At 31.0% G+C, this 24,883-nt stretch overlaps 1 protein-coding gene and 1 long non-coding RNA gene across 2 annotated transcripts; both read right to left on the bottom strand.

Moving 5' to 3' along the window:
• Window positions 1-1,323: 1,323 nt before the first annotated feature.
• Window positions 1,324-14,909, bottom strand: LOC136970957 (endothelin-converting enzyme homolog). The gene is made up of 19 exons (XM_067265443.1): window positions 14,845-14,909; window positions 13,821-13,973; window positions 13,656-13,739; window positions 13,261-13,463; window positions 13,002-13,163; window positions 12,501-12,566; window positions 11,867-12,012; window positions 11,428-11,656; window positions 10,439-10,534; window positions 9,729-9,806; window positions 9,562-9,659; window positions 9,433-9,500; window positions 8,509-8,560; window positions 7,804-7,871; window positions 5,999-6,129; window positions 5,146-5,211; window positions 4,947-5,045; window positions 3,199-3,275; window positions 1,324-1,618 (listed from the first exon to the last, which is right to left on the bottom strand). The coding sequence occupies exons 4-19, from the start codon at window positions 13,330-13,332 to the stop codon at window positions 1,519-1,521; spliced, it is 1,608 nt and encodes a 535-aa protein (XP_067121544.1). The 5' UTR covers window positions 13,333-13,463; window positions 13,656-13,739; window positions 13,821-13,973; window positions 14,845-14,909; the 3' UTR covers window positions 1,324-1,518.
• Window positions 14,910-15,095: 186 nt separating this feature from the next.
• LOC136970956 (uncharacterized) lies at window positions 15,096-18,157 on the bottom strand. The gene is made up of 3 exons (XR_010880074.1): window positions 17,874-18,157; window positions 16,994-17,128; window positions 15,096-15,183 (listed from the first exon to the last, which is right to left on the bottom strand). It is a non-coding gene; the product is annotated as an uncharacterized lncRNA (long non-coding RNA).
• Between the last annotated feature and the right edge of the window lie 6,726 nt (window positions 18,158-24,883).

The following is a 24,883-nucleotide window of genomic DNA, read 5'->3' as shown; positions in this document are numbered from 1 at the left end:
GAGGCTGGGCTATAAAGTGCATTAGCCTATTTTGACCAGTTTCTCTAAATATGCATCTTTGCTCTGTGTACTGGGCACGTTATTGCAGTAACGGATTTTATCAATTTTTGGACGAAGTTGTTTGATCTCAGTGTTCAAACGATCCAGTTATTTTCAGTAGTTCTTTCGTGACAGTGATGTTGATTGGAAGCAGCTCCATTATGAGGCCAAACAAACGCAGATCGCCTCCTGCACTATCGGCCTTTTGACATTTGCAACATTAGTTGACCTTTGTTTACACACTAACGCTTTGCAGATGAATTTCGGCTACTTCTAACGTTTCCTGGTATGAAGAGATTTCCACGGGAAAGTTGTTTTAAAACTCTCCACTACCAGACTTGTGAGCGGCAAGGAGTAGGCTGCATTATACGTATGCTACGTTTTTTGTGCTGTTGGCAGTGCCATTGGTCCCATACGAAAAATTCTGAAATAATTCTTTTCTCCGCAGAAATCACATTATGTTCGGCGGAATCGCTAGCAGACAAATTTTGATTTTCGACTTCTATCACTCCTAACAATGTTAAATAATTAAACAGGCCTACTGCTATAATTGTGACCACCCTGTATATTATGCTAAAGTTTTTATTTTAATGTACTGTACAATTCACATTTTGCATTATAAGAGACACCAAATAATTTTGCGTGTGTTAACATAGTAAAAGGTAATTTCAAAGTCAACTGTGCTGAAAATTGTGCTAGTTTCACACCTATTTAAACGATATTTTTTAATATTTTATATTTATTCAGATTTCAATTACATAGATTCGTAATTAAAAACAATTTCTTTGTCGAGACTGGTCTGAATATATCCCATTGCATCCGAAAAGAACTTGATATCGCGACAACAAACAAAATTTAAGTTTTTTGAAACAGTTATAGACGATTCTTCGTAAAGTCTTACGGCAAATGACATTTAAATTTACTTAAACAATTACTATTAGCACGGTCTATATATATATATATATTTACAAGACGTGCTAATAGTAGATTTTACGAGCGGCCGGATGGCCGAGCGGTCAAGGTGGCAGCCTACCGCTCTGGGGGACCTGGGATCGAATCCGAACGGGTCGAAAAATCCCCAGGAATTTTTCGGGGGGTGGTCCGCTCGGATATGTCGGGCCCCGTCCCTCACCACCCGGTCGCCCCATTGTGGGCCTGGCCGAACCCATAATGGGCCTACTAAAAGAGGCCCTCTTAGTGCCCACAGGGCGGAATGTTAAAAAAAAATGTAAGATTTTACGTACTATTAATTTTAGACGATTTATCAAGATAAATAAAACTAAGTACAAAAGTAAAAATTTATTTTTGAAATTTTAGCCTTTATGTTGCCTACTTTGCGTTATCATCACTATTTTAGAACACATTTATCTGGTTTTTTTTTAATTCTGGAACTATCAAACGAGTTTAACAAAATGTGCGCTGATTAACACAGCAATCTTGTAAAATAGAACTTGAAAACTTGCAATTTAACAACGAACGTTACCATACAACGCATTTTTTAGCAGGATTCATTAAGGAATCATTTTTACATTGAAATACTTCAGAGAAACTGGCAAAATTGGAAAGTGGACCGATAACCCTGAAAAAAGAAAATTAAAATATAGAAAATGATGATTATTAATAGCTGTTAAACAAAATTAGGATGATCAAACTATTGTTACATGTATAAAAAGGAAGTATACTAGGAATTCAAGTCGCTTAAAAGAAAGTTTCGGAAATTGAATGAGATTTTTGGAATCCGAATTAGCCAAAAAAAAATTTAGAAAATTTACTTTTAAAATAATTGATTACATAAAAATTAATTTCCCAACAAATATGTAATTTATACACTAGATATATAAAATGGAAGTCATTCTAAATTACGACTTTGTTTTAAAGTTTGATAGTGATTTGTATTACTCAAGCCTTTTTAAACTAGAATTAATTAATATTGACACTAATATTTACATTCAAAAATTTTCCTAAAATTATTTTATTCCAAAAAAAAATCTGAAATATAAACACTACAGTTCTAGAAAGAATAATCCTCTAATAAAAAATTTAATACAATGGAATCCATTTATTACGATCACTTTTGGTAACTTTTGATAACGGTAATTTGCTGATAAATTTATTCTCCGGTTACAATTACTGTACGATGTGTACCGGTACAATTTATATTTAATACAATACACATTTATATATAGTAAATTTCTTAAAAACAGTTGTTTTTAACTTAACAGATTACAAAATTAAACTAGAGAAATTGCAACAGAATGTACCGTACAGTACATCCCCAAAAGGTACGCTTGAAGTAGTACAGTACACGTATTTTCTAAGTAGTTTTGTCATGTCTTCACAGTATAAAGATAAAAAGGTATGCTTCGGTTAAAAGTTTCGAAGAATGATTCATTTAGTAAGCTATTTTTAAGAATTTTTATCGCTTGTCCCCAAATGTTATTATCACAATAGATAATAGCCGAAGTTTGATTATAATAGGCGGATTATTTTGGGCTAGACTTTGGTCTTTATTTTAATTTAAAAAAAAAAAAAATATAATAGGCGGATTATTTTTAACTAATTTTATATAGTGTTTTGGGACCGACTGATTATGATAAACAATAGGCAATTGATAACATTATCCGTGATTATAATCACCGGATTCCACTGTATGTAATAGTACAAAAACACTGACAAAATTTGCAAGAAAAAAGAGTAGAGACTTTTTTTTCAGTTTAGTACGAAAATAGTGTGTTTTTTCCCTGGATCTGTGTAAATAAGACGATAGGATATAGTAGATTATCTTTTACGTTGAAGTAAAAATCAGATAGTTCTAAAATATTCATGTGCAAATTATACAGCTAGCCATTAAAATTGCTATACCAGGAAGGAAAGCAAATAGATTTATGTTTATTGTACACATACAGTATAATAAAAAATACGTGATTAAATTGACAAGTAATCTTGAGGTACAAAACACCCAGCATATTTTACCTTTCAAGCAAATTTCGCATTTGTTGCGTGAAGCCTTCATAGTGTAGCAGTTATAATGACCAGCAGTGTATATCATTCAATTGAAGAAAATTTCTTATATTTAATATAAATATTGATAAGTTATATTAAATAATTAGAAAAAAAACCCAATCGTGTTACCTATGTACAAAAATTAACAATACCTACCTATATCTATTAAGAGAATGAACGTCTTTATCTAACAGTTTCTTTTTAAATTCTTCACTTGATTTTGAACACCAGATCTGAAAATATTAAATTTGAAACAGTTACTCTTAAATATTAGAGTAATAATTAGTGACAAATATATTCGCGTGTAAGTTAGATAATATTACAATATACTGTTAATTTCGACAATAATTCAGAAATTAAAAATTTTCAAAACAAACAACAACCAACCCGTAACATATAAAGCTACCACCAACCAAAGCCGAAATTATCGGGTCGGAAACGGAGATATTAATTATAATATAGCCGTTTCCGGCCCGATAATTTCGGCTTTGGTTGGTGGTAGCTTTAAAAATTTTATTCAATCTTGTCTTTTGCTGTGTGAAGGGCTGCATTGACTATTGAATTATAATACTATAAACTGGTAAAAACTGTCGACATGTACTAACCTCTAATCTTAGCTGCGGTGTGTTATTCAGGTCTCAAGATGTGTCCTATTGGAGTCTGCATGTTAGGAAATATCGTTCCTTACATATACAAATATCTCTCAATTATGACAGAATTCTGTTACGGGTCGTAAGAACAGATTTCATTGTCGAATTCATCTTAACTAAAGAATATATGGGGGGCACGATTCCCATGGCTACTTCGTAATTATATGCATGTATGGGCCAGTTACATAAAGTGTATATATTGAAAGCAGACTAATATAGTTATTTTATATTGAGCGTCTTAAATGTTTATTATTACTCATTGGGGTATTACATCTAATTGCTGTACCCTACAATTAGCAAGTGCAACAGATAGTTTGTGCTGGAAAATGTAATGATTTACAGTTATATCTCAGAACACTAAATTCATTCATAAAAAGCGTTAGAATTCTAGAAAATAAGAAATTTTTCCCTATAATGAATTATGCAAAATGAATTAATCCGTTCCCAAACCCCGAAAAGGCTAATTTTAATTCTAAGAAAGTCAGAATTTAAGCTAAAATAACTCAAGTAAATGTCCGAATTAATGCGTAAAACAATAATTTTATATTAATAAAATATTAATTATATTACTAGGTTAAAAATTATGAGAAAGTAAATAATGAGCCCAAAAAGTATCAACTAGCTCAAAATAAACATTAACTCAATCTGTACACGTACAGACATCTTACACCTTACAGTATAGCAGTCGGTGTTCGAACTCCCAGAAAATTTGAACCTTTTGGGCAAAATTTCTTCGAATAAATTGTTCGGATTCCAAGTGATTCGACTTCCGAGGCGTTCGAGTTCTGAGATAAAACAGCCGAGTATTTACAGTGGTAAGTACGGATTGTCTTAAGTCTATTTACGTTTCGCAGATTATTAATAAGTAACGTTATAGAAAATACTTTAACGGAATTCGCGGTGACTATATAAAAAAAAACTTAATGAGATTATATGTAGAAGAACAACAACAACAAAATAAATTTAAAATTTTCGACTTTAAAATTTCGTTAATGTTACCTATGGTTCCAAAATGGCGGTTCGTCTGATTCCAGCAAATAGAAGAAAGGAAACAGTGGGGAAGCACGTTCTAACCTAACCTATTTAATAATTGTGTTGGTAATAATTATGGTAATTTATATTAGAATAGGTTAGAACGTGCGTCCCACTATTTCCTTTCTTCTATTTACTGGAATCAGACGAGCCGCCATTCTGGAACCATAGATAAAAAAAAATTTTGGTTAATGTTAAGTAAAAATAAACTATTTTATTTACTTGAGAATATGAAATAAAGAATGTTTGATACGGAGAATACGCTTCCATATATGGAAGACTTAATTCTTTTCCATATTTTTCCTCCCAGTTTTTATATGCCTACAAAAACAATTAAACATTATAATTCTAAGAAGATAATGAAAATATTAATAGAGAGATTTTATATGAAATATTGTTTGTAGTATTTAGCCTAACTCACCAAAAATGCCTGTTTGATTCCACTAGCATCAGCAATATTTTCTGACAATGTTTTACTTCCATTGATCTGGAATAAAGAAATTTTAATTAAAAGAGTAACAATAATTTGACACGGTATGCATTATATTATGAAATAATAAATGGGCGTGCAGAGATTATATACACAGTCGAGTCAATTTAACTGAGCATTCCATGTTCCCAATATTCATATTTTACATGTAGCAGGGCAATGAGCTGTATCAGCATCTTTTTACAGCATCAGTTCGCACATGGGAGCACCATTCTAAGATTTGTAAGGGTCTTATCTTTCAGCACATCGCTCATCATAGCCAAATAAAACTACGAATTAGTTTAGTTTGTTTATTGTACGAATAGTTATAAAGTAAACTACACGCGCTATCGTATTTGTAATATGGTAGGGAAAATGATACAGCGAGTCTGGGAGTGCTCTCGAAGCAGATCCGCCTGTTTATAAATATTATATAAGAGCTTTTATGTATTTAATATAAACAGATACATTTTTAATACAAGTAAAAAAATGTAATTTAAACATAAAACATTTATTTTCGATTAATGTTTTTTTTTATTCTTGAATAGCAATCAGTTTTTAAAACAAAACATGAAATAGAAGGAAGACGCCATTACAGGTGATTTGATATAAACAAAGTCTCCTGTTATTAAATTTACGATTATAGCAGCTCTATCTTCACCGTAGCTTAAATATTATATTATTTTGAAATTGCTTATGTAATCTAACACTTCCTAGCCAAAATTCCAAATTCTTTAAATTTATTCTATTTGCGTTTAGTTAAATTTTAGTTATGAAAAGATATTAAAGTTTAAAATGTTCTTACTTTGAGATTCGTTTCAGGAATAACATAATTATTATATATTTCTTTCAGACAGTTTGTACGTTTGACATATTCTTGCTTTGACTTCTCAGTCCACCAGTTTCTGATACTTCCTGTTTCATCTCTCTCACTTCCTTTTTCAAGTACAAAAGAAAATATATTTCTAATTAATTTCAAAATAAAGCCATTTTTCATAATGCAAAAATAAATTAGAAGAGTATAATTCAACCAATTTAAAAATATATTTCTTTCTACAATCTAAAATTATTAAAATTCTTTTAAATTACACACACTATGTTACATATATTTGTTCTTTTAAATTACACATATATGTTACATATATTTTGATAACAGATGGTACTAGATGAATTTTATAAAAACAGATAATGAAGAATTATTAGTATTTACAAAGTCCATTCCACCCAATCGATGACATGCCCACTCCTTTTAACCACCAAAGAATTTACTTCACGGATGAAACAAATTCGCCTGGGAACGGAAGGATCCGTGTTATCAAAATCCATAAACATTCCTGCAAAGTTTGTTTTCATTGTAGTCTTCAGGAAGCTCTTGATGTCGTTCGGACTTTTACTGATAACAGAACTTCTTGAGAATCGTACGCACAGAGGTTGACCCAACTCCTGCATGCAGAGCCACACTGGGAATGGAAGTAATCGTGCCGCGACATCTCTTGCGCTGCATCCCTGAAGGTAAAGTTGAAACATCTCGCTTCTCTCTGCCTTCGTACAGGTATCCGAAATTAAACTTGACATTACCCATCTGGCTACATCAAAAACCGTTCATCAGAAAATCATGAAAATCTGACAATGCCTTAATGAGATGAGAATTTTTTCTAGAGTAAAAAAAAGTTTCAAACACCACCATTAAAGGGCGCTTTTCAAGCTGAAATATTGGCATATTGGTCTGCAAGATCCCCAGACTTGAATCCACGCGATATTTAGCTCTGGGGCTATCTCAAAGACTTGGTCTACCGTGATCCCATAACATCGCTGTCAGACCTTAAGAACAGCATAGCAAGCCATGTGCGTAACATTCCATGGCATGTAATGTACTTATAAAATGCGGTATATTAAAAAAAAATAGAGGGATTGTCTGTCTATGTTTACAGACTTTACTTCTAAGAAATTAGAAGCGATGAAATGGGCGTATTCAGAAAAATTTTCCGGGGGGCGAACTTAAAAAAATTGCCGTTATTGTCTTCAATTATTTAATTTTGGGGGATTTTATCACAAGTAGGTTTCAGAATACAGTATTGCAAAGCATTCCATTGTCTATGGTGTAAGGTTACATAATGAAATCACGATTATAATTCGTGAAACTTTAGTTTATCCCAGAGAGGAGCAAATGTCCCATTTTCCTCCTCTGCAGACACCATCTACACAAATTATTTAGGATATTTCTGCATAAATCATTGTAATTTTTGACAACTACGCTAGAAGTTAATGCTAAATAAGTTTTTTACTCTCCGTTTTTTAAACTCTTCCATGAGATATTTTGCAACATTGGCGCTGATCAAATAAGAAAAATCCATGTTTTTCGACGTTATCTTGTGTAAGGGTTTATATACTAGCACAAATTGTAAAAGTTTTATTTCAGTTCTAGTAGATTTTCTTAAACTTTCGAGTTATCCTCATGAAAAAATAGCCATGTATGTAGGTCAAAGCATTAAATTAGTAATAAAGAGTAAATACTATTCCACACATCCAATTAAAGCGCTTATTTAATACTTTAATGTGTAGAGAAAATGAAAAGTTGTTAAGATATTACATATAAAAATGAGACATTACCTTCAATATCGAATCCGTGCGTGATTTCATGTCCAATAATAGCTCCAAGTGCTCCAAAATTGAAATACCTATTAATTGATCAAATGTTAAAAAGTATATTTGTATTTACTTTTAGACAAAGAGCGAGAGAGGAAGGATATATATCGAAAGAATAATATCGATTTGCCAAATAAGTGAAGGAGAAAAAGAAGATTGGAATGAAAGAAGAGACCAGATTCACAATCAAAATTTTAAAAATCCTGTGTTTAAAAAGCAGTAACATTTTAGTACTTTCATAAAATAATTTTATACGTAGCTAGAGCAAGGTGCCAATCTCATTGAGAATTATCCTTAATCTATTAACAACACAGTCTATTGTGACTATAAAGAACTAGAAGCATTGTGTGTATCGGTGACCCATTATAAACTATCCATATATTTCAGTGATTATTATTACGTAGAATCGTCCTGTCAATGTTAACTTTTGAGTGTTGTCCAGAAAGACAAACGAATGATTGAATAAGCTACTTTTTCTTTGATATTCTTATTAAATAAAATAAAAACTTAGGGTTTCTAAAACAAGAATGTAATAAGTGATCGCTTAACCATAACTATAAGGAATTGACAATAAGATTTTCGAATCGTGCTTTGTGTTTAGAAAGAAATTTTTTTTTTACATGTAAAAATTAAACTAAGATTAAGAAAAAAATTATAATAAATACTTACCAAGGAGCATCCAAACCAAAAAACGGATAATTTATTACAGAAAGTGGAATATCTATATAAAAATAAAATTGCCAATTCAGGTTTAATATAGTAACTTCATTTGTAAGTTTACAAAAAAAAATAAAATCACAAATCAGTTAAACAATTTTATTCATTAAAAATTAGCTTTGAGAAATGCTTACATTTCGATGCATGCGTGATTTTAAAAAGTTTAGAGTGATTGATACCAAACATGTATCGACGAATGTTTTAACTATTTAGCAGTAAATAAAAAATCGTAAATTAGGCAGTCCATCCGCCCCAGGACACGGCAAACCTCGGCAACAGATAACTACCTCTATCATTTAGTGCATTAGGAAGCAGGAATTCGTCAATAGACGATTCTACTGTTTCCTAACCACACATCCTTACAAATAACCCTTACGATAACATTCATAATTGAACCGTTATGCCTCCATTCATTTACATAGCACACGTCATTGCTGTAACTATTGCTTCCCAAAATTCAATCCCTAGGGTCCTCGTCCTGAGAAGTGGAAACGCCACCATCTCGAGTAGTGGCTAAAGGGTCTCTGGTATACTAGATAGTTCCTGAAGAGCGACATAAAAGTTTGAGAAATATCACACAGGATGTTATAAAGGATATAATATATTATATTATAAAGGATATTGAAAACTCAATATCGGGTCTCTATTTTTCATCAAAATTCCATTCTCAAGATCAATGGAGGAAGGAGAGACGGACGATGGTAGGAATTTATAGGTCTGCAATTTAAAAATTGCAGCCAAAATGATAACTCAATGAAAATATATAGTTAGTTTCATAACCAAAAAAACTTACGGGATTAGATTGAAGACAAATTAAACGAACTTATAAAAATCAAATTATAAAAACTCATTAGTGATTAGTAATTCAACACTTACACATTTTATTTCTTTCCAACAAATATGCTGCATTTACAGTCGTAGTTGAAAGGAAATTCTCCGGCCAACTATACAAAAACGAATTATAAGAATTCTGTGAGCCTATAACAACTTATTTTTTTAACTTACCTTGTGTTATTTTTTCTCAGTAATTTTATATTCTTTTCCAAACGAAACACGTTTACGTTTATGACATTTTTAGCAAAATCTTCATTCAAAGTTGGCAACTTAAAAAGAAAGGATTAAAACTTAAATTTTAAATTAATACATTTAATTCAAGCGAATAGCATACATACAGATTGATAGTAATCATTCAGTTTCTTAGAATCCATTATCCAAGCTGGGTAATTAATTAAGTCTCTCATTGAATGTAACTGAAGAAAAAATATATAAAAATCTAAAATCTATTCTTGATAAAAACAAATTGTTAGCTGCTATAATATTAAACTAAGCAGATTAAACGATTATAAAAGTTAATTTTTAAACCACTGCTCAGACCAAAAAAATAAGAGGAAACCAATAAGTTTCTGGTGATCCGAGATCAAACAAATTTTGATCTCGGATCACCAGAACGTATTAACAATTTATGAGCTTAAGTTAGTATCAATTTTTTTAAAAATTACGCTGTTTTCACAATGAAAAAGTGGAAAATACCCACTGAATACCACTGAAATACCAATGAAAAAGTGGAAAATACCACTTTTCATTGATACTAACTTGAATGTTTTAATGTAATAGATTTTAAATTAGTATAAAGTGTAATTGATTTTCGCTTCTAATTCATTAACTTTTAAAAAAGTGACGACACTCAATTTTGATCAAGTTATTAAATTTTATGGGCATTGATTCATTATAAAAATTCCATTATCGAATTACAGCCAAACCTAGCTTTAGTTTCATTTGTTCGCTTTGCACTAAATACAATGGCGGATTTCCAAACAACAAATACTCGTATCCTTTTGGTCTAAGTGCATATAGTTCAATAATAAAAACCTTTTGTTTTTACCTTTTGCAGGATCGTTGTCAGAGTTTCATTGTCTAGCCATATCGATTTCTTTACCAACTTTTCAAACCCTTCACGAAGGAAAGATATCATTTCACTCTAAAAGTTTAATAAAAAAAAGAGAATGAATTTAGATTATTTTCAAACCTTTTTTTTGTAACGGACATTATTAAAAAAGAAATTAAATTTTTACTTAAATTGTTTTATATTTATTAATTCCTTTATGCATTTTTAAAATTAATAAAAAAACCTTTTATTCATAAGTAGTGGGAAAACTGATCATAATTCAGGTATTATTGAATAATGATGTTCTTGCAACTGGAATTCGAATTTACTTATGGAAAAATTCTTGTTGTTTTTGTATTTATGTGTAAACCACTGAAATCTGAAGCTTTTGGAATTTCTCAACAGAAAGAAGTCTATATAAATAAATGAAATAGATCTGTTTTCCTTAGCTTCAAATATATGTATACTTTATATATAGTGTTATGTATACATACAAAGTTTTAGTGTAGGTTTACTTACAAGAAATAATTGAAATCATTAAACAGCGGTCAAACGAAATGAAGAATGGCGAGAGGTAACACGTGAGTGTCACACCTCATTGTCCGGGTGGACACTTTTACGGTGGATGTAGATCATTGTGTCAGATTTTAATCTTAATAATAGATCCAACAGATTTTTATAAACAATTATGATTATCAAATTGACAAAAGTAAAAAAAATGAATAATTATTTCTCTTTCTTCTGTTAAGTAAATCTAATGTTAATAAAAATTATTATTTTTTAATGCAGAATGCTTAATAGATTTCACTTAACAGGGTTCAAAACTTGGATATTTTGATGCAAAAATTTGATTTCGAATTGGCAAAACTCACTTTGCTATTCATCTCGATTTTTCGTTTCATTTGATCACTCGATGTAACTTAACATTTAGAGGAAAATATGCTTTTTTAAAAATATTTTTTTTTAAACCGCTAATACAAACAAACCTGTTTTTGAATTAACAAGTCCGGATCGTCGCGCTGTTTTATGTATAAATAATCAACAGCAAAACTAAGCGTGTTGGTTGTCAGAACTAAACACGAAATCCAGTAATTTTCTTCTGAAGTATACTTAATAATCTCTCGTTTAACTCTTCTATTGGCTAATTGAATAACAGAAATAACCAGTATTGGATTGCTTAGTATAAGGTTTGACCCAATGTAGTTTGCAAGTGCCCTGAAAAGAAAAAAAAATTTCCCTTTTTAATGCTTATGTAACATGCTTTACCCAATTTAGTTTTTAAGCAAGATTTAACGTTACTATATGGAGCATTAATTACATCACTTTTTGCCAATTTCAAATAATTTTATAATAAATGAAACAATGGTTCATAATAAATTACTCGTAAATATAAACTTAAAATTACAAAACAGATTTAATACACACCTTTTTGATATGTTGTGATTTTCAATGGAAGACAAAATTGTTGACAAATATATCATATTTTTAACGGCAATTTTATCATCAGGCCTTATAAAGTCATTTTTAAGCGAGTCATTTGTTATAGTTTGCAATAACTCAATAATATTTACCTGCAATTTAAAAAATGCAATTTAAAATTGACTAATATTGTCATTAGAAAAAAATATATATTTTAATAAATTTATGGCACAAACCATAATTACAAAAAGAAAAATACTTTTGTACGGCATTAAAATAAACACTGCTTTAAGTCAAATGTAGAAAACCTGGCTCTTCCTGGTAAATGGAGAGAACGAGGCATTAGATACATTCCTGGCAAAAAGTTCGCCATGAGCATAGAAACTTCCGGTTAATTCTGTTCATTTAAGAACGGAATTAACCAAATATACAGTAATGTATTCAAAATAGACAAGGTAATTTACTTGATCTGAATACAGACAATAACTGTTATCTTGTAGTGTATGTGGCACGATGCTTGTACAAAAGTTAATTACTGACTCCAATCTTGAAAATTCACATTACAGACTTTAAAATGTTATTGTATTTACATTAATGATTATATTCATAAATTTGAAAATTATCCTAGTAAACTACTTACCCTAGGAAACATTTTATCCAATTCTTCCATTGTTATTTTAATAGATGGAAAGTTTTCTGTTGAATTCTACATAAAATTGTAAATAATTACTAAAAGCAAAGTTTTTATAGTCAACTTTATATTAGATTCTTATATAAAAAATAAACTTTGTAATAATGGTAATGCACATTTTACAACAAAAAGTATTAGATCTCCCTGATAAAACACACAGTAAAATCCTTTACACTTTGATTTTAACCAGTTTTACCATTTTTTTACTACATTTATTTGTTTGCCATAGCCAGTCCAGTCTATAAAGCAAAATTGGAGATATAGTATTGTCTTTTGTACAGAACTCCTGGTGATAGCATTTCAGTAATTTAAAGTTAAAATAAATTAATTAATAATTAAGCAAATTATAAATTTAATTTCAAAAATTTAAAGCTGTTTAATATTAAAAAAAGTTGTTTTAATAATTTAACAGTTTGAATGCAACAAACAAGATTCGTTTAAAAAACTCACCCGAATGGCATTTGTAATTAATTTCTGCAGTTCAATCATTTCCAGGTAATCATCAACTATTTTATTGTCATTCTTTGCTCCAAGCTTCTTTGACACGGAAAACAGAAGTATTTCTGCTTCGCGACTTGATATATTAATCTTTGGCAATTCTGGCTCATCTAACTAAAATAATATCTAATTTAATCGTCAAATTCAAAGCTTTATTTTTCCTTTGTTTTCTATCTATTACAATCTTAAAATGTAAAAAAAGTTTACTTACTGTTACAAGATTTTCCATCGTATTTTTGTCATTAGGTGAAACTGAAAATTTGATCAATGGCATCACACCCATCTTTTTAATCCCAACAGCGATACCACGAATTATACTGTAGTTTCTTTTATTAAAGTGAAAATTACCCAATGGCCAACCTCCTAATTCTATAAGAAGTTTTTTTAGTTCCTTTAAATCTGTATATTTGTCTTCTGAAATAACAATTTTTTTTTTTTTAGAATAAAAACAACTGCAAGATTTAAAGTTCGATTTTAAAATTCTCTGATAATGAAACACTTAAAAACTAATATAATGAAGTTACACGTAAGGAAGTAATACAATAAATAGAATAGCATAGTGTATAAAGTATACATTACTTAATATGTACATACATACACACTTACGTTTAATATTTATACAGCTTTTATAAGCAGTCACTGCTTGCTGTACAGCGTGTGGTATGTTTGGTAACTTACTTTCAAATATATCTAACAATAATAAAAAAAAAGTCATCATCATCATTAAGAATGTACAGTACATCTCAATCCTAATTAAAAGTTTGCACGTACTTTTTAATGTAATATATATATTGAATTGAAGTATTTCAAATTCGTTTATTGATTCCGAGATTTTAATGTTTTTAAACCGATTTCCACATGCAAATTTATAGAAGTCATCACACGGAGAGACACTGCGATCTAAAGAAGCGGACAATCTTCTACCTGTCAAAGAAAATATCGAATTATTGCTTAAGTTACGACTTTATTCGTGCAGATTCATACGCAAGTTTGCTTCTAGAATAAAAACTACCGAGTATTTTTAATTCCTATTTTATCTATCAGAGACCAAATATGCATATCAGATTTCCTTCTTCTATTGTATTGCTATTAGGTATTTTATACTGGGTTATTGTATTTTATGAAATTATTCTTATTACTAAAAATGTCCTATAAGTCGAGCATTACAATTAAACACGAGAAAATTTATATTTTCATATAAAATAATTCGTTAATCACCGTAAATCTGTCTTTGCAGATGTATGAAAACCCCGAAATATTAACTTTGAGCACTAGGCATCATACACAAATCTTATGGGAGAGATGCCTATTTCTTTATTTTAGACTAAAATTAATAGGAGTCACCGGCTTCGACTACAACACAACCAAAGTAACTAACTACTTTCACATAAAACAGAAATAAATAATTACAAATATATTCGAATTTCGGAATTTTTCGTACGGTATAAGTGTGAAATGTCACAGAAAAGTTTTGCCTGTTTTTTTCATTAAAAATAAATGCAAAACAACCATTACCAGTGACTAGTGACTTATTCTACCGATTATTATTCCAATAAACAATTCTCTAGGACTAAGCATTTCACTCGGTTTTACCCTATATGAAATGGTATTTAAGCCTAAGTAAATTCATTTAAACTTAAAACTTTATAATATATTACATTTATATTGTAATTTATGTACAGTAAAGGCACAAACATCATGAAGTTCTATCAGCATTGTAACTAAAAAGCCTACATACTGTACTCAATGATTATCGATACGATGTAATTTACACTAGAATTTAAAAGTTCAATACCTAATTCATAACATTTCTCGGTCCGACAGACTTCGTCGTCGTCAGGACGCCATATTGAAATTGGGATTTTTATGCTAGTTTTGACTTCGTTGCTAGTAGTAGTATGAGCTGAAATTGACAATTCAATACATAATGTTACTTTTTACATAAAATACCGAAAAAGCTGGGATTTTTATAAGTTTTTATTTATTAAATTTAAGTATGTAATATAAAAATGTTATTAGAAACCTACATGATATCCTCTGGTAGATGAAATGTGTAAAAATAATAATAAAGATTACAATGCATATAAGAACTTTTAAACATATCCATTTTCGTCCCTCGGTTGTTCTTTCGTTCCTAATATTAAAAAAAAAAGATCATTAGAATCTAAGCACAATTTACATACATTTTTTAAATTAAACTTTTGTATAAACCAGTGGTGTCAGAACCAAACTTTTCGATTGTGACGCCAAATTGCTCATTGCAAGGAAAATCTTCATGCAATCAGACAAAATTATGTACTTTTTAAAAAACTGTGGATATATATTTAGGTTAAAACTACATTTTAAAATTAAGCGGTTATTTTGGACTTGTTAATGTAGGCTGCATACACAATCCTTAAAACTGTTCTGTTAATTTCATTATACATATCGATTTGATTGTTCACAACAATGAAATAAAAGAAAGCATGTGCTCAAAGAACATACGATACCAACGATTCAGTTTAAGAACAGTTACAAACAATGGAATTTGTTTAAGAGGGCATTCTCGAATCGCTACATCATGTTATTTCGTATAAGAGTGCAAGATTACTGGGGAGTTGTTCCTGGTATTTGAATTTCTTCGCTCCTTCCTGTTTTTGGAATTACGAGGAGCAGTCAAAGTTCCAGGAATTTTGATCCTGCACTGTAGTGGCACGAGATATGACAATGCAGACCTAATTCACCTTTCAAAGTAGGCCCCTCCCGCACTAACACACTTGTTCCATCGATCCTGCTACTGTTGAAAGCAGGTGTGGAATACTTCTTTTGGAACCTTCAAGAGTTGGGCCGTCGTATTCGATATGATGTCCTTCCTGCTTGCGAAACACGTCTCTTTGAGGTCAATTTTAAGAGTAAGAAACAGCCAAAGTCACAGGAAACAAGATCTGGAGAGTAAGGTAACTGGGTGATGACAAGAATGCTTTTGTTGGCGTAGAAGTGTTTTAGCTAATGTCGGAGAGTTGAAAAACCTGTCCAGAAAAATTTAATTTTTACAAAGTAACAATTCTAATAATGTAAGAACAACTGTCTCACCTTGCCCACCTTGAAAATTGCCATATTCTGTGGTAGCTCCTGTGCAAACTAAAAAAATCCCAAAACATAACATATCCTGTATGTGACTCACAAATTTCTTAGCTTTTTATTCCAAAATGAGAACGCTTGCTAGGTATATACTGCCTATCCTTCCATAGCATAAGACCTACACACACACATTTTCATCTTGGATACAGGCACATTTGAGTAACACACATTAAATTCCTGTTTGTCCAGCAAAATTGTTCACTTGAGGGCTTGTGAAGTTTGTACGGCACCAACTATCATCATTACTACTAAAGATTTAAAGATTCTAGTAGTATATAACGTTTTTGTAAACACTTTCCACTTTCTCTTAACGCATTGTAACGATTACCTGCATATCCGCTCACATTTGCATTATGTAATATATTGACATTCCCATGCAGTACATTTCCCAGTCAGATTACTTTCTGTTCTTCCTAAGAAATACAGGATGAGGCCTATTTGGAAAAATAGGAAACTAATATTTCAGAAAGCTCTAATGGGACGTAGGGCATAAAAACAAAACTATCCTTACAGTACTGTATTGTACTTTCCTATCAAATTTTGTTACAATAGTTTACCACATATGGATACAAATGCAGCTGTGAGGCGTTGGGACCTTGGAGCTGCAGACAATGCCCATAACAGTAAAAAATTCAAAAATTCTAGGTTTGGTTTTACGCGATATATAGCCCCCTCGAAATTAGCCTACTGTTATATAGGCGTGTTTTTACAAAACAATTGTAAACTCTCACAGACAAATTTATTAAATTACTTTAACAACAACCTGGCGTGGTTTATTTAACATTATCCTAATAAAAATGAAATTAATTATGTATAAAACTTACTCAACACTGTTATACGCCGTCATTACTTTACAGGTTAGTCATCAAGACTGGGCACTTCTTAGTACGGGTTTCATACCGAGCGAGACTTGGCAATTACGATCAACTTCTATAAAGTTTAGAAATTCTTGATTCTTTCTACTCAAAAAATATTTCTTCTTTTAATTAATTTAAAAAATAAATGTAATTAATTAAACTATAAAAATATGTAATGTAATATTTGTAATAGTGTTAGGAATAATTGAAATTTTATGCAAATTTTAAGTATCCTAACATGCAAAAAAAAACCATGCCTGTCTATAAGTTACCTTAATTATTTTTATAATTTCGTTCTTATTTTACTTATTTACAATGAAAAAATGTAATTAATCTAATATATTTATAGAAAATTATAAATTTTCCGAAAATTTTAGTAAAACTTTTCTTACTTTTAGCCATTTATTCGCGATCCTTACCCGAAAAATCTCGTTTTGTATATATTTTTTCTAATAAATTTTATTCCGAATTAAGTTAACATATTATTTTTATTATACGTTTTACTAAATATAATATTATTTATGATACTTTCCATATGCTAGAAGTATTTTAATATTCTCTTTCTAATTACTACAGTAATTATAAAGCTTCCGGTTGATACGTTACACGAAATCATAACTTTCTTAATTCTCAAACTTACTGTTAAACTTGTGCATAAATTATAAAATAATTTTTCTAACATTGAATTATTTATTATTTCGATCTAATATCGGTATAAGTTTGTATTGTAATAACGGAATATTCCTAGTAAATGCCTATATGTTGTGATTTAGATATGTTTAATTCTTAGTTTATATTGTATTGATAGCTTTTAAATACATTCATTAATTTAAAAAAAGTTACGCACCCAGATAAGGATTTTCGATTGCTGTATACAGATCGTCATACAGGTATGTGAATGGTTACGGTTGTGGTTGTATTAAACGGCAAGTAATGCCACCAAAGGGCTTTAAAATCACTACACCAGTGGCCTGTTAAAAGAGCAGAGCCCTATAATAACGTTTGCAGAGGCTAACTTTGTTCGGAATTTTTACTGTACCAGTTGTTTGGAGGTCTTCGAACACTAGGCATACCTGTACATCGCAGTCAAAGACGTTACGGAGTTTGAGAAAGCCCACATCATTGGGTTGAGGGAAGACCTGACTAAATTGCTGTTGGGAGCAGTGATCAGAGCACACATCAAGGTACGCATACACGCCGATAGGTTCTGAACGCTTCAGGCAGAACACCAGGCAATATGACCGTCCGATAATGAGATAAACACGAACAGCTGCAGCGGCGTTTGTCCATCCCCTAGCGACAGGTGGAAGCCTCGCACAGAACCTGGCTCTTCCCGTACCATTGGTAGATGATAGCCGCTTGACGACGATCGCTAAGCGTTCTACCATTGGCATTCCAATATCGTTCGCGGTGTCGTGACTGAAAAGCATAGAGTACTGCGGATAGGAAGCGTATCATCTTTAGTGACTAATCCCAGCTCTATTTGGGAACGACCGCCGTGGGCCCACCAGGGGCCAACCAGTCATCGTTCCCTGAACACTGGTTCAGTCGAGGATTCGCGCCTCGCTCGGACGGGCTGGCCATGTGGAGTTTATCGGGTTTTCTCCACGTCTGTAACGCTTAAACAGGGTTCAGTTTCCCTTAAAAAGCCTCCCGGAAGCCATCTCCCTAGGCAGATCGCCCAAGTGTTGCGTTGCCATAACTAAACAAACGACCATTGTATTAAGCCGGATATCCACATGAGCGATTTCACCGTGATCAGCTAACATATAATTACCTAATTTCTTCACAAATCTCATCTTTGATATCCAATACACAATAGATAAGACACGCATCATATGCGTATTTTATCTATTGTGTGTTGCGTGAAATCCTACAGCAGTACCCCTTGCCACAATATGGAAAGGGGGTACTCCGGTTGGATTTCTATAGAAAACTGGCTTCTATGTAGAAAACCCGAAAAACTCCCCGTAGCTTGGTCATTGATCTGACGCGAGCCCACGATTAGTACCAGTGTTCACTGGTGTTATTCACTGAATCACTGGTAAGCGGCACTAAGAGTTGGTGCCGCCGTGGATTCCGATAAAACCATAATGGGGACGGCCGGGTGATAAGGGATGGGGCCGGACGTATTAGGATAGACATATATAAATAAGAATTCATGAGAAATTCTTGGGGCTGCTCGTCTTCATTTCTTCTTCTTGGTATCCATCTGGCAGAATAGAGCTAAAAATAAAAAAAGAAGGATTAAACAATTTTTTGAATATATACATTTATATAATATGTAGATTATAAGGTTCTTTCTAATGAACATTTGAGAAGAATTTTTTGAAAGATAGTAGAAGCTTTTCGGTATTTGCTCAGAACAAAAAGATACAAAAACATTTTGAATCAGAATATCTCGCAAAGAGTCATACAAGATCGTTGATTTCTTTTAATATTTTTTTTATATAAAATGATAGTCTACGACGTTAGCAAGGTTTCAAAATTGTATCTGGCACAAATAAAATCATACTCAGTTCTATTCTTTGCCTATACCCGTTCAAGATACTAAATCTAATATATTAATCCAGATTTGTAGTTAAAATACGAAATTTTCTCAGTTACTCTTTAAAATGTTTAATTAAACTGTTTTAAAGTGACTCTACAACTCTATTACGGAAAATAATACCAGTTTATTGATTATATAAAATTTACATATAAGCTTTAAGCATGAGAGAGAGAGAGAGTTTACAAACAATTGCCCATGGCGTGTACTTTGGGTCCTTCGGGTCACTGGCTATCGGGTTTCTGATCGGCGGCTATTTGGCGGAGTTTTGGCAGCAAAGTGCGCACACGACCAACCTTCGAGGACGGACGAACTCTCTGTGTCGTCATCGGAATCGTTCTTTTATTTTGGGGGTCCTTCCTCTCACTGCTCATGCCCTTTCTGGTACTATGTACTGTAGTTCTAATGTCCAATGGCAATTTTTCCGTTAGGTTAAAGGAGTTATCCTTTTTTAAATTTTTTTTCTTCCATTCGAAAAATCTATAGTACATAAAAATGTTTTGTCAGGTCCGAAGTCTCACACTGCTAATAAGCAAACCAATGGCACAGTCCATTTTTATGTGGAAAAGATTCTTCTATTGCTTTGCTTGCTTAGTTGCTTGTCATTTATCGGATTGTAAAAGTGAAATTTAAACATTTTGTAAAAAACTTTATTGAAAATTATCTCAACAAAGATTACAGTCCAGCCTGGTAGATAATCACCATCAATATCAATCACATCTCGCCATATTTGCTACAAACTTTCAATCCCATGAGCATAGAATGACTGGGGTTCTTTGATGTCTATAGCGTCGAGTATTATCATCGAGCTGTATATTGGCAATACGGTTCTGCAGGGAGTGAAATAGATAGTAGTCAGTTGGTGCCAAGTAAGATCATCGCTTTCTTCTACACTATCGAACCTTTGACATTTGCGACAGCTGGTTGACCTTTGTTTACACACGAACAATAACAAACGCTTTGATGAGATTGTGAACCTTCATTATGTCGTGCCACTTTCGAAGTGATAGAGTGACAGCACGTGAATGTGTTGTTTCGAAGTTGTATAATGTCAGACATTACTGATGTGTTCATTTTCAATGAAATATGTAATGAAATGCTCTTCGGTTATACCCACATCGAACATTCTATAAAATTTTTCCGGTCGTTTTAATATCACCTGTTTAAGAACAGGTGATATTAAAACAATTAAAGAGCAAAAAAAAAGAGTTTGAAAAAATAAAACCAGATGGAATAATTAGTGTGTTACTGATGATGGGTTTAAGAAATCTCCCGAAGAACGTTGCAGAATTGTCACTAAGAATATTGTATTCAATTTTGAAGAAGACGAAGATTAAATTACATTTATTTTTTATACTAAATATACTGTGTATAAACTTTAATAAAATATTAAATTTTTTAAGAGGACCCATTACTAAAAAAATGATTGATAACAAATGAATACAGAAATTATTATTAATAATACTTATATCTATTTATATGTAAAATATAATTAAAATAAACATAATTTCTCTAAACTTTATTGTATAAAATGATGAATTATATGTTTAGTATAATATAATGCTAATTCGTAGAACGTTTGTTCGGAAATTTCTCAAACAGAATTACAGAATTATTTAACTAAACATTTTAAAATAATTTAAATGACACTGTAGTCTCTGTAAACCATCATAACTAGTGAATTCTTTCTCCATTTTCCTTTAAGTAAATAATTTTACTTTTTATACATCTACAAATTTAGATGAACACTAATAATAAGATGTATCTTTTTCTTGAATGTCCATAATTCTTAAAAAATTATGAAGGACTACTGTTCCTATAATGATATGTTCTGCTGCTTTTAAGTCTATAATAATAGATAAATTCGCTATCTTGCAGCCAGTATTTCAAATGTATTTTCAATCACTCTTCGAGCACGCGATAGTCTATAATTATAGACTGACCTTTGTAATGACGCATCAGATTTCGCAATAGAGATAAACCCTCATCAGCTGCAAATACACAAGGAAATACAATATTAGTCTCTGGAAGATAAGCATGACCTGGAATATTAATAGTTCAATTCTTTATACGTCACCCAAACGTTGAACCTAATACACCATCGACTTTCACAATATTCTGAGCACTTCACTGATTCCTATATCATCACCATTAATTATAAAATATATACCATTTCTACAAAATACAATCCGGAGCATTAGAAAATGGCGTAGAACTGTGAAAAAACACTTTATTGGTACTGTTTACGGTGTATTAATCAGTTAAATGAATCAATTTCTGTCCTTAGTTGAACCATTGTGGTGTTTCGAAGCATACGATTGGCTACATTCGATCATATATGTCAATGTGTGAGCAGAATAGATACAAGAGTCGCATGTATGCGCTTAGATTAACAATGCTCATCTATGGCACATTCACAGTAATGAGATCAAGGCTTTCGGCGCAATTACTGAAGGCAACAACGCATATATCTTAGCCTTAATAACGTAAAATTGGCTCATCGCATCTTGATTAAAAGAGTTTAAAAGTTAATGTTTTAAAAATATGTAAAATAAAAAGTATATAGGACTCACTCTCGCTAATTCGTACTAAATAATAAAAAAAGGTATTCGCATTAGCGAGATTATACTCCTATTAGTCATTCATAAAGGGAATGAAGAAAAATGAAAATTATTCATAATTTAAAAGCATCTTTTGTATATTATTTTTGTTTTTTAGCAAGAATATTTAGCAGTAAAACGAAAAAAAAAAAAAAACAGTTTAGACATTCAGATTAACATAGGTTCGGATTAGCGAGAGCATGGTGTTTATTGTATGAAAACATATTTGGCTTTTGGGCATTATTCATGTTACTATGAGCATGAATCCTGCTGCAAAATACAATACTAAAAATTATGAGGGTTCTACTCGGTTATAACATTAAGTCATATCTATTTTCAATTCTTCATGCTGATGAAAGTTAATTGTATTTGGTAACAATCAAAAAGAAAATATATTTTATAAAGTTTTCCTCTAACTTTCAAAAGTTAAAAAAAGGGAGAAATAGAAATTTTCTTTAAATAATCATACAAAATAATTTACAGTAACTTTTATTTAGGACATTTTAATGTTTCCCATTTCATACAACTCTTCGGTGTTAAATTAATATCGCATTTATCTAACTCCCATTAAAAGAAAAAATATATCAAATACATATATCTTTTTTTCTATTTAAGTATATTTTGAAAAATATAGGTATTACGAATCGAATTCAAAATTAAAATATTAAAAACGATTTTAATAATAATCCTTCTCGCTAGATGGCGACATAGGTGTTTGCTGTTTGCTATTTGCTATTTGTTGTAATTATCTGATTAATTCCAAAACATTTTTAAATTAAAAACAATTTTTAAAAATTCAAATATTTATGTAAAAATAATTAAAATTTTATTAATTAATTTTCTAGTTATTTCTAGTAAAAATAATTTCAAACTGAGTCTTTTATTATAGAAAAGTAATATTATATATATATATATATATATATACAGTAGAGCATCGATTATCCGACTTAATTGGGGACTGTGGGGTTGGTCGGATAACTGAAAAGTCGGATAACCGAAAAGTATGAAAAAATACATTATTAGTCTAGTGTATTAGGCCTGGTTTAAATACTAGCCTCCCTTTCATGGTCGAGCCAGTGCTGCCAGCTAAAACATGCAAAAATTTAACAAAAATAATATTAAAGTAGCCAAGACATAACCAAATATTGTAGCGCCACATCACTAGCGGACATTTGAATTTGCCGACTAAAACGCGGTCGGTTAACCGATAAATCGGTTAATCGAGGGTCGGATAATCGATGCTCTATTGTATATAACAAATATAAATATAAAACAAATGAAATTTTTATTTTTATTATAAAATTTTTAAATTGTTTTTAATAATAATATAAGTAGAAATTCAATTATTTATGACCTGTTTAAAACTTTAAAAATCTATGTAATAACATAGATTTATGAATTTTTTCCCGAATATAAATTTATTATAATAAAAATTTTAATAGAAAATTCTAATATTAAAATATTTATGTCATATAATACAAAATTCAACATTAATATTAATTCAATATTTAATAATGGAAATTTTATTGATTAACACAAGATTCAATTTTTATTTATTTTTTTTTTTAGTTTTACGTCATATAATTCAAATAAAACTTAAAATTTAAATTTAAAAAAAATTAATTAAATAAGTTTTTAGATTATTTAAGAAATTATCGCTAATTTATCCACAAATTTGAATTGCATTGTTTTAATATTCTAATTAACTTCGCTTTTCTTGAATTGTATGAAGAAATTTTATTGGATAATTGAAAAAGTAGTGTGTTTAGAATCATAAAAACAGTTAAAATTTTCTATTTTTAAACACAATTAAACAAAATAAATTCGAAATTATTTGTAAATAATTTCATTTTAAAATAAATTAAATTTTCCGCCATGTTTTTTTTAGTCTACGGTTCTGTTCAGAAGTGATTTTTCAACGATAGTAAAATAAATGATGAAAAGACTTTGCAATTGCAAAAAAAAAAAAAAAAAATTAATTAATGCGATACAACAATTTTCTTTGGTATTTTATGCATAAGAGAGAAAAACTAATTATTAATTTAATAAAGGTAATTTACGATGTGATAAATTCGAGTCAAGATGTATTGGCCGGATATGAAAACATGATTTTACCAAGTTGAACAACGTGATTTATAAACGAAACGATATCATTGGACCATGTCGGAGCATAAAAACTTCTTTTACAAACTTTGCGTGACTTTATTTGCCGCGGTCATTGGAATAACTGAAAAACTCAATGTTTTCGCCTGGATGCAATGATACTTTAGGGTGCACACCTGCCAAATGACGTCAACGGATCCATCGGAACCGCTTATTGTTACATCTTTAAAAACCAATCAATCGCCGTCGGAAAACAACAAAACACGAGTACAAGAAGAGGGACATTCTACTGACCGACGACACGCAAACCCGAGTCAATGCGGTTTTGGGGGTGGCGTGGGAAACGACCCACTGCCCATTGTCTGGCCCCATCCGTATCTGAAAGGGGGTAATGTTGCGTCAAAGGGGACACAGCTTTATCAGAAGGGAACTTCTAGCGAGGGTGGATTTCTGCCCCCTAACCGTACCAACTCTGTCAACAACGTCTTTGTTGACAAAATCTGTCTGAAACACAACACGAAAACAAACTTTTCTATGAATTTCTTTTGCTTCTATGCGAGTTTTTTTCGTCTTCAATCGTGCATTTCGTGTGACCAATCAGACAAA

This window comes from Centruroides vittatus, unplaced genomic scaffold (assembly GCF_030686945.1).
Source record: "Centruroides vittatus isolate TY-2023 unplaced genomic scaffold, ASM3068694v2 contig_2226, whole genome shotgun sequence".
NCBI lineage: Eukaryota > Metazoa > Arthropoda > Arachnida > Scorpiones > Buthidae > Centruroides > Centruroides vittatus.
Note: the sequence above shows the minus strand (reverse complement) of the source record. Positions and strands in the feature narration are given on the sequence as shown.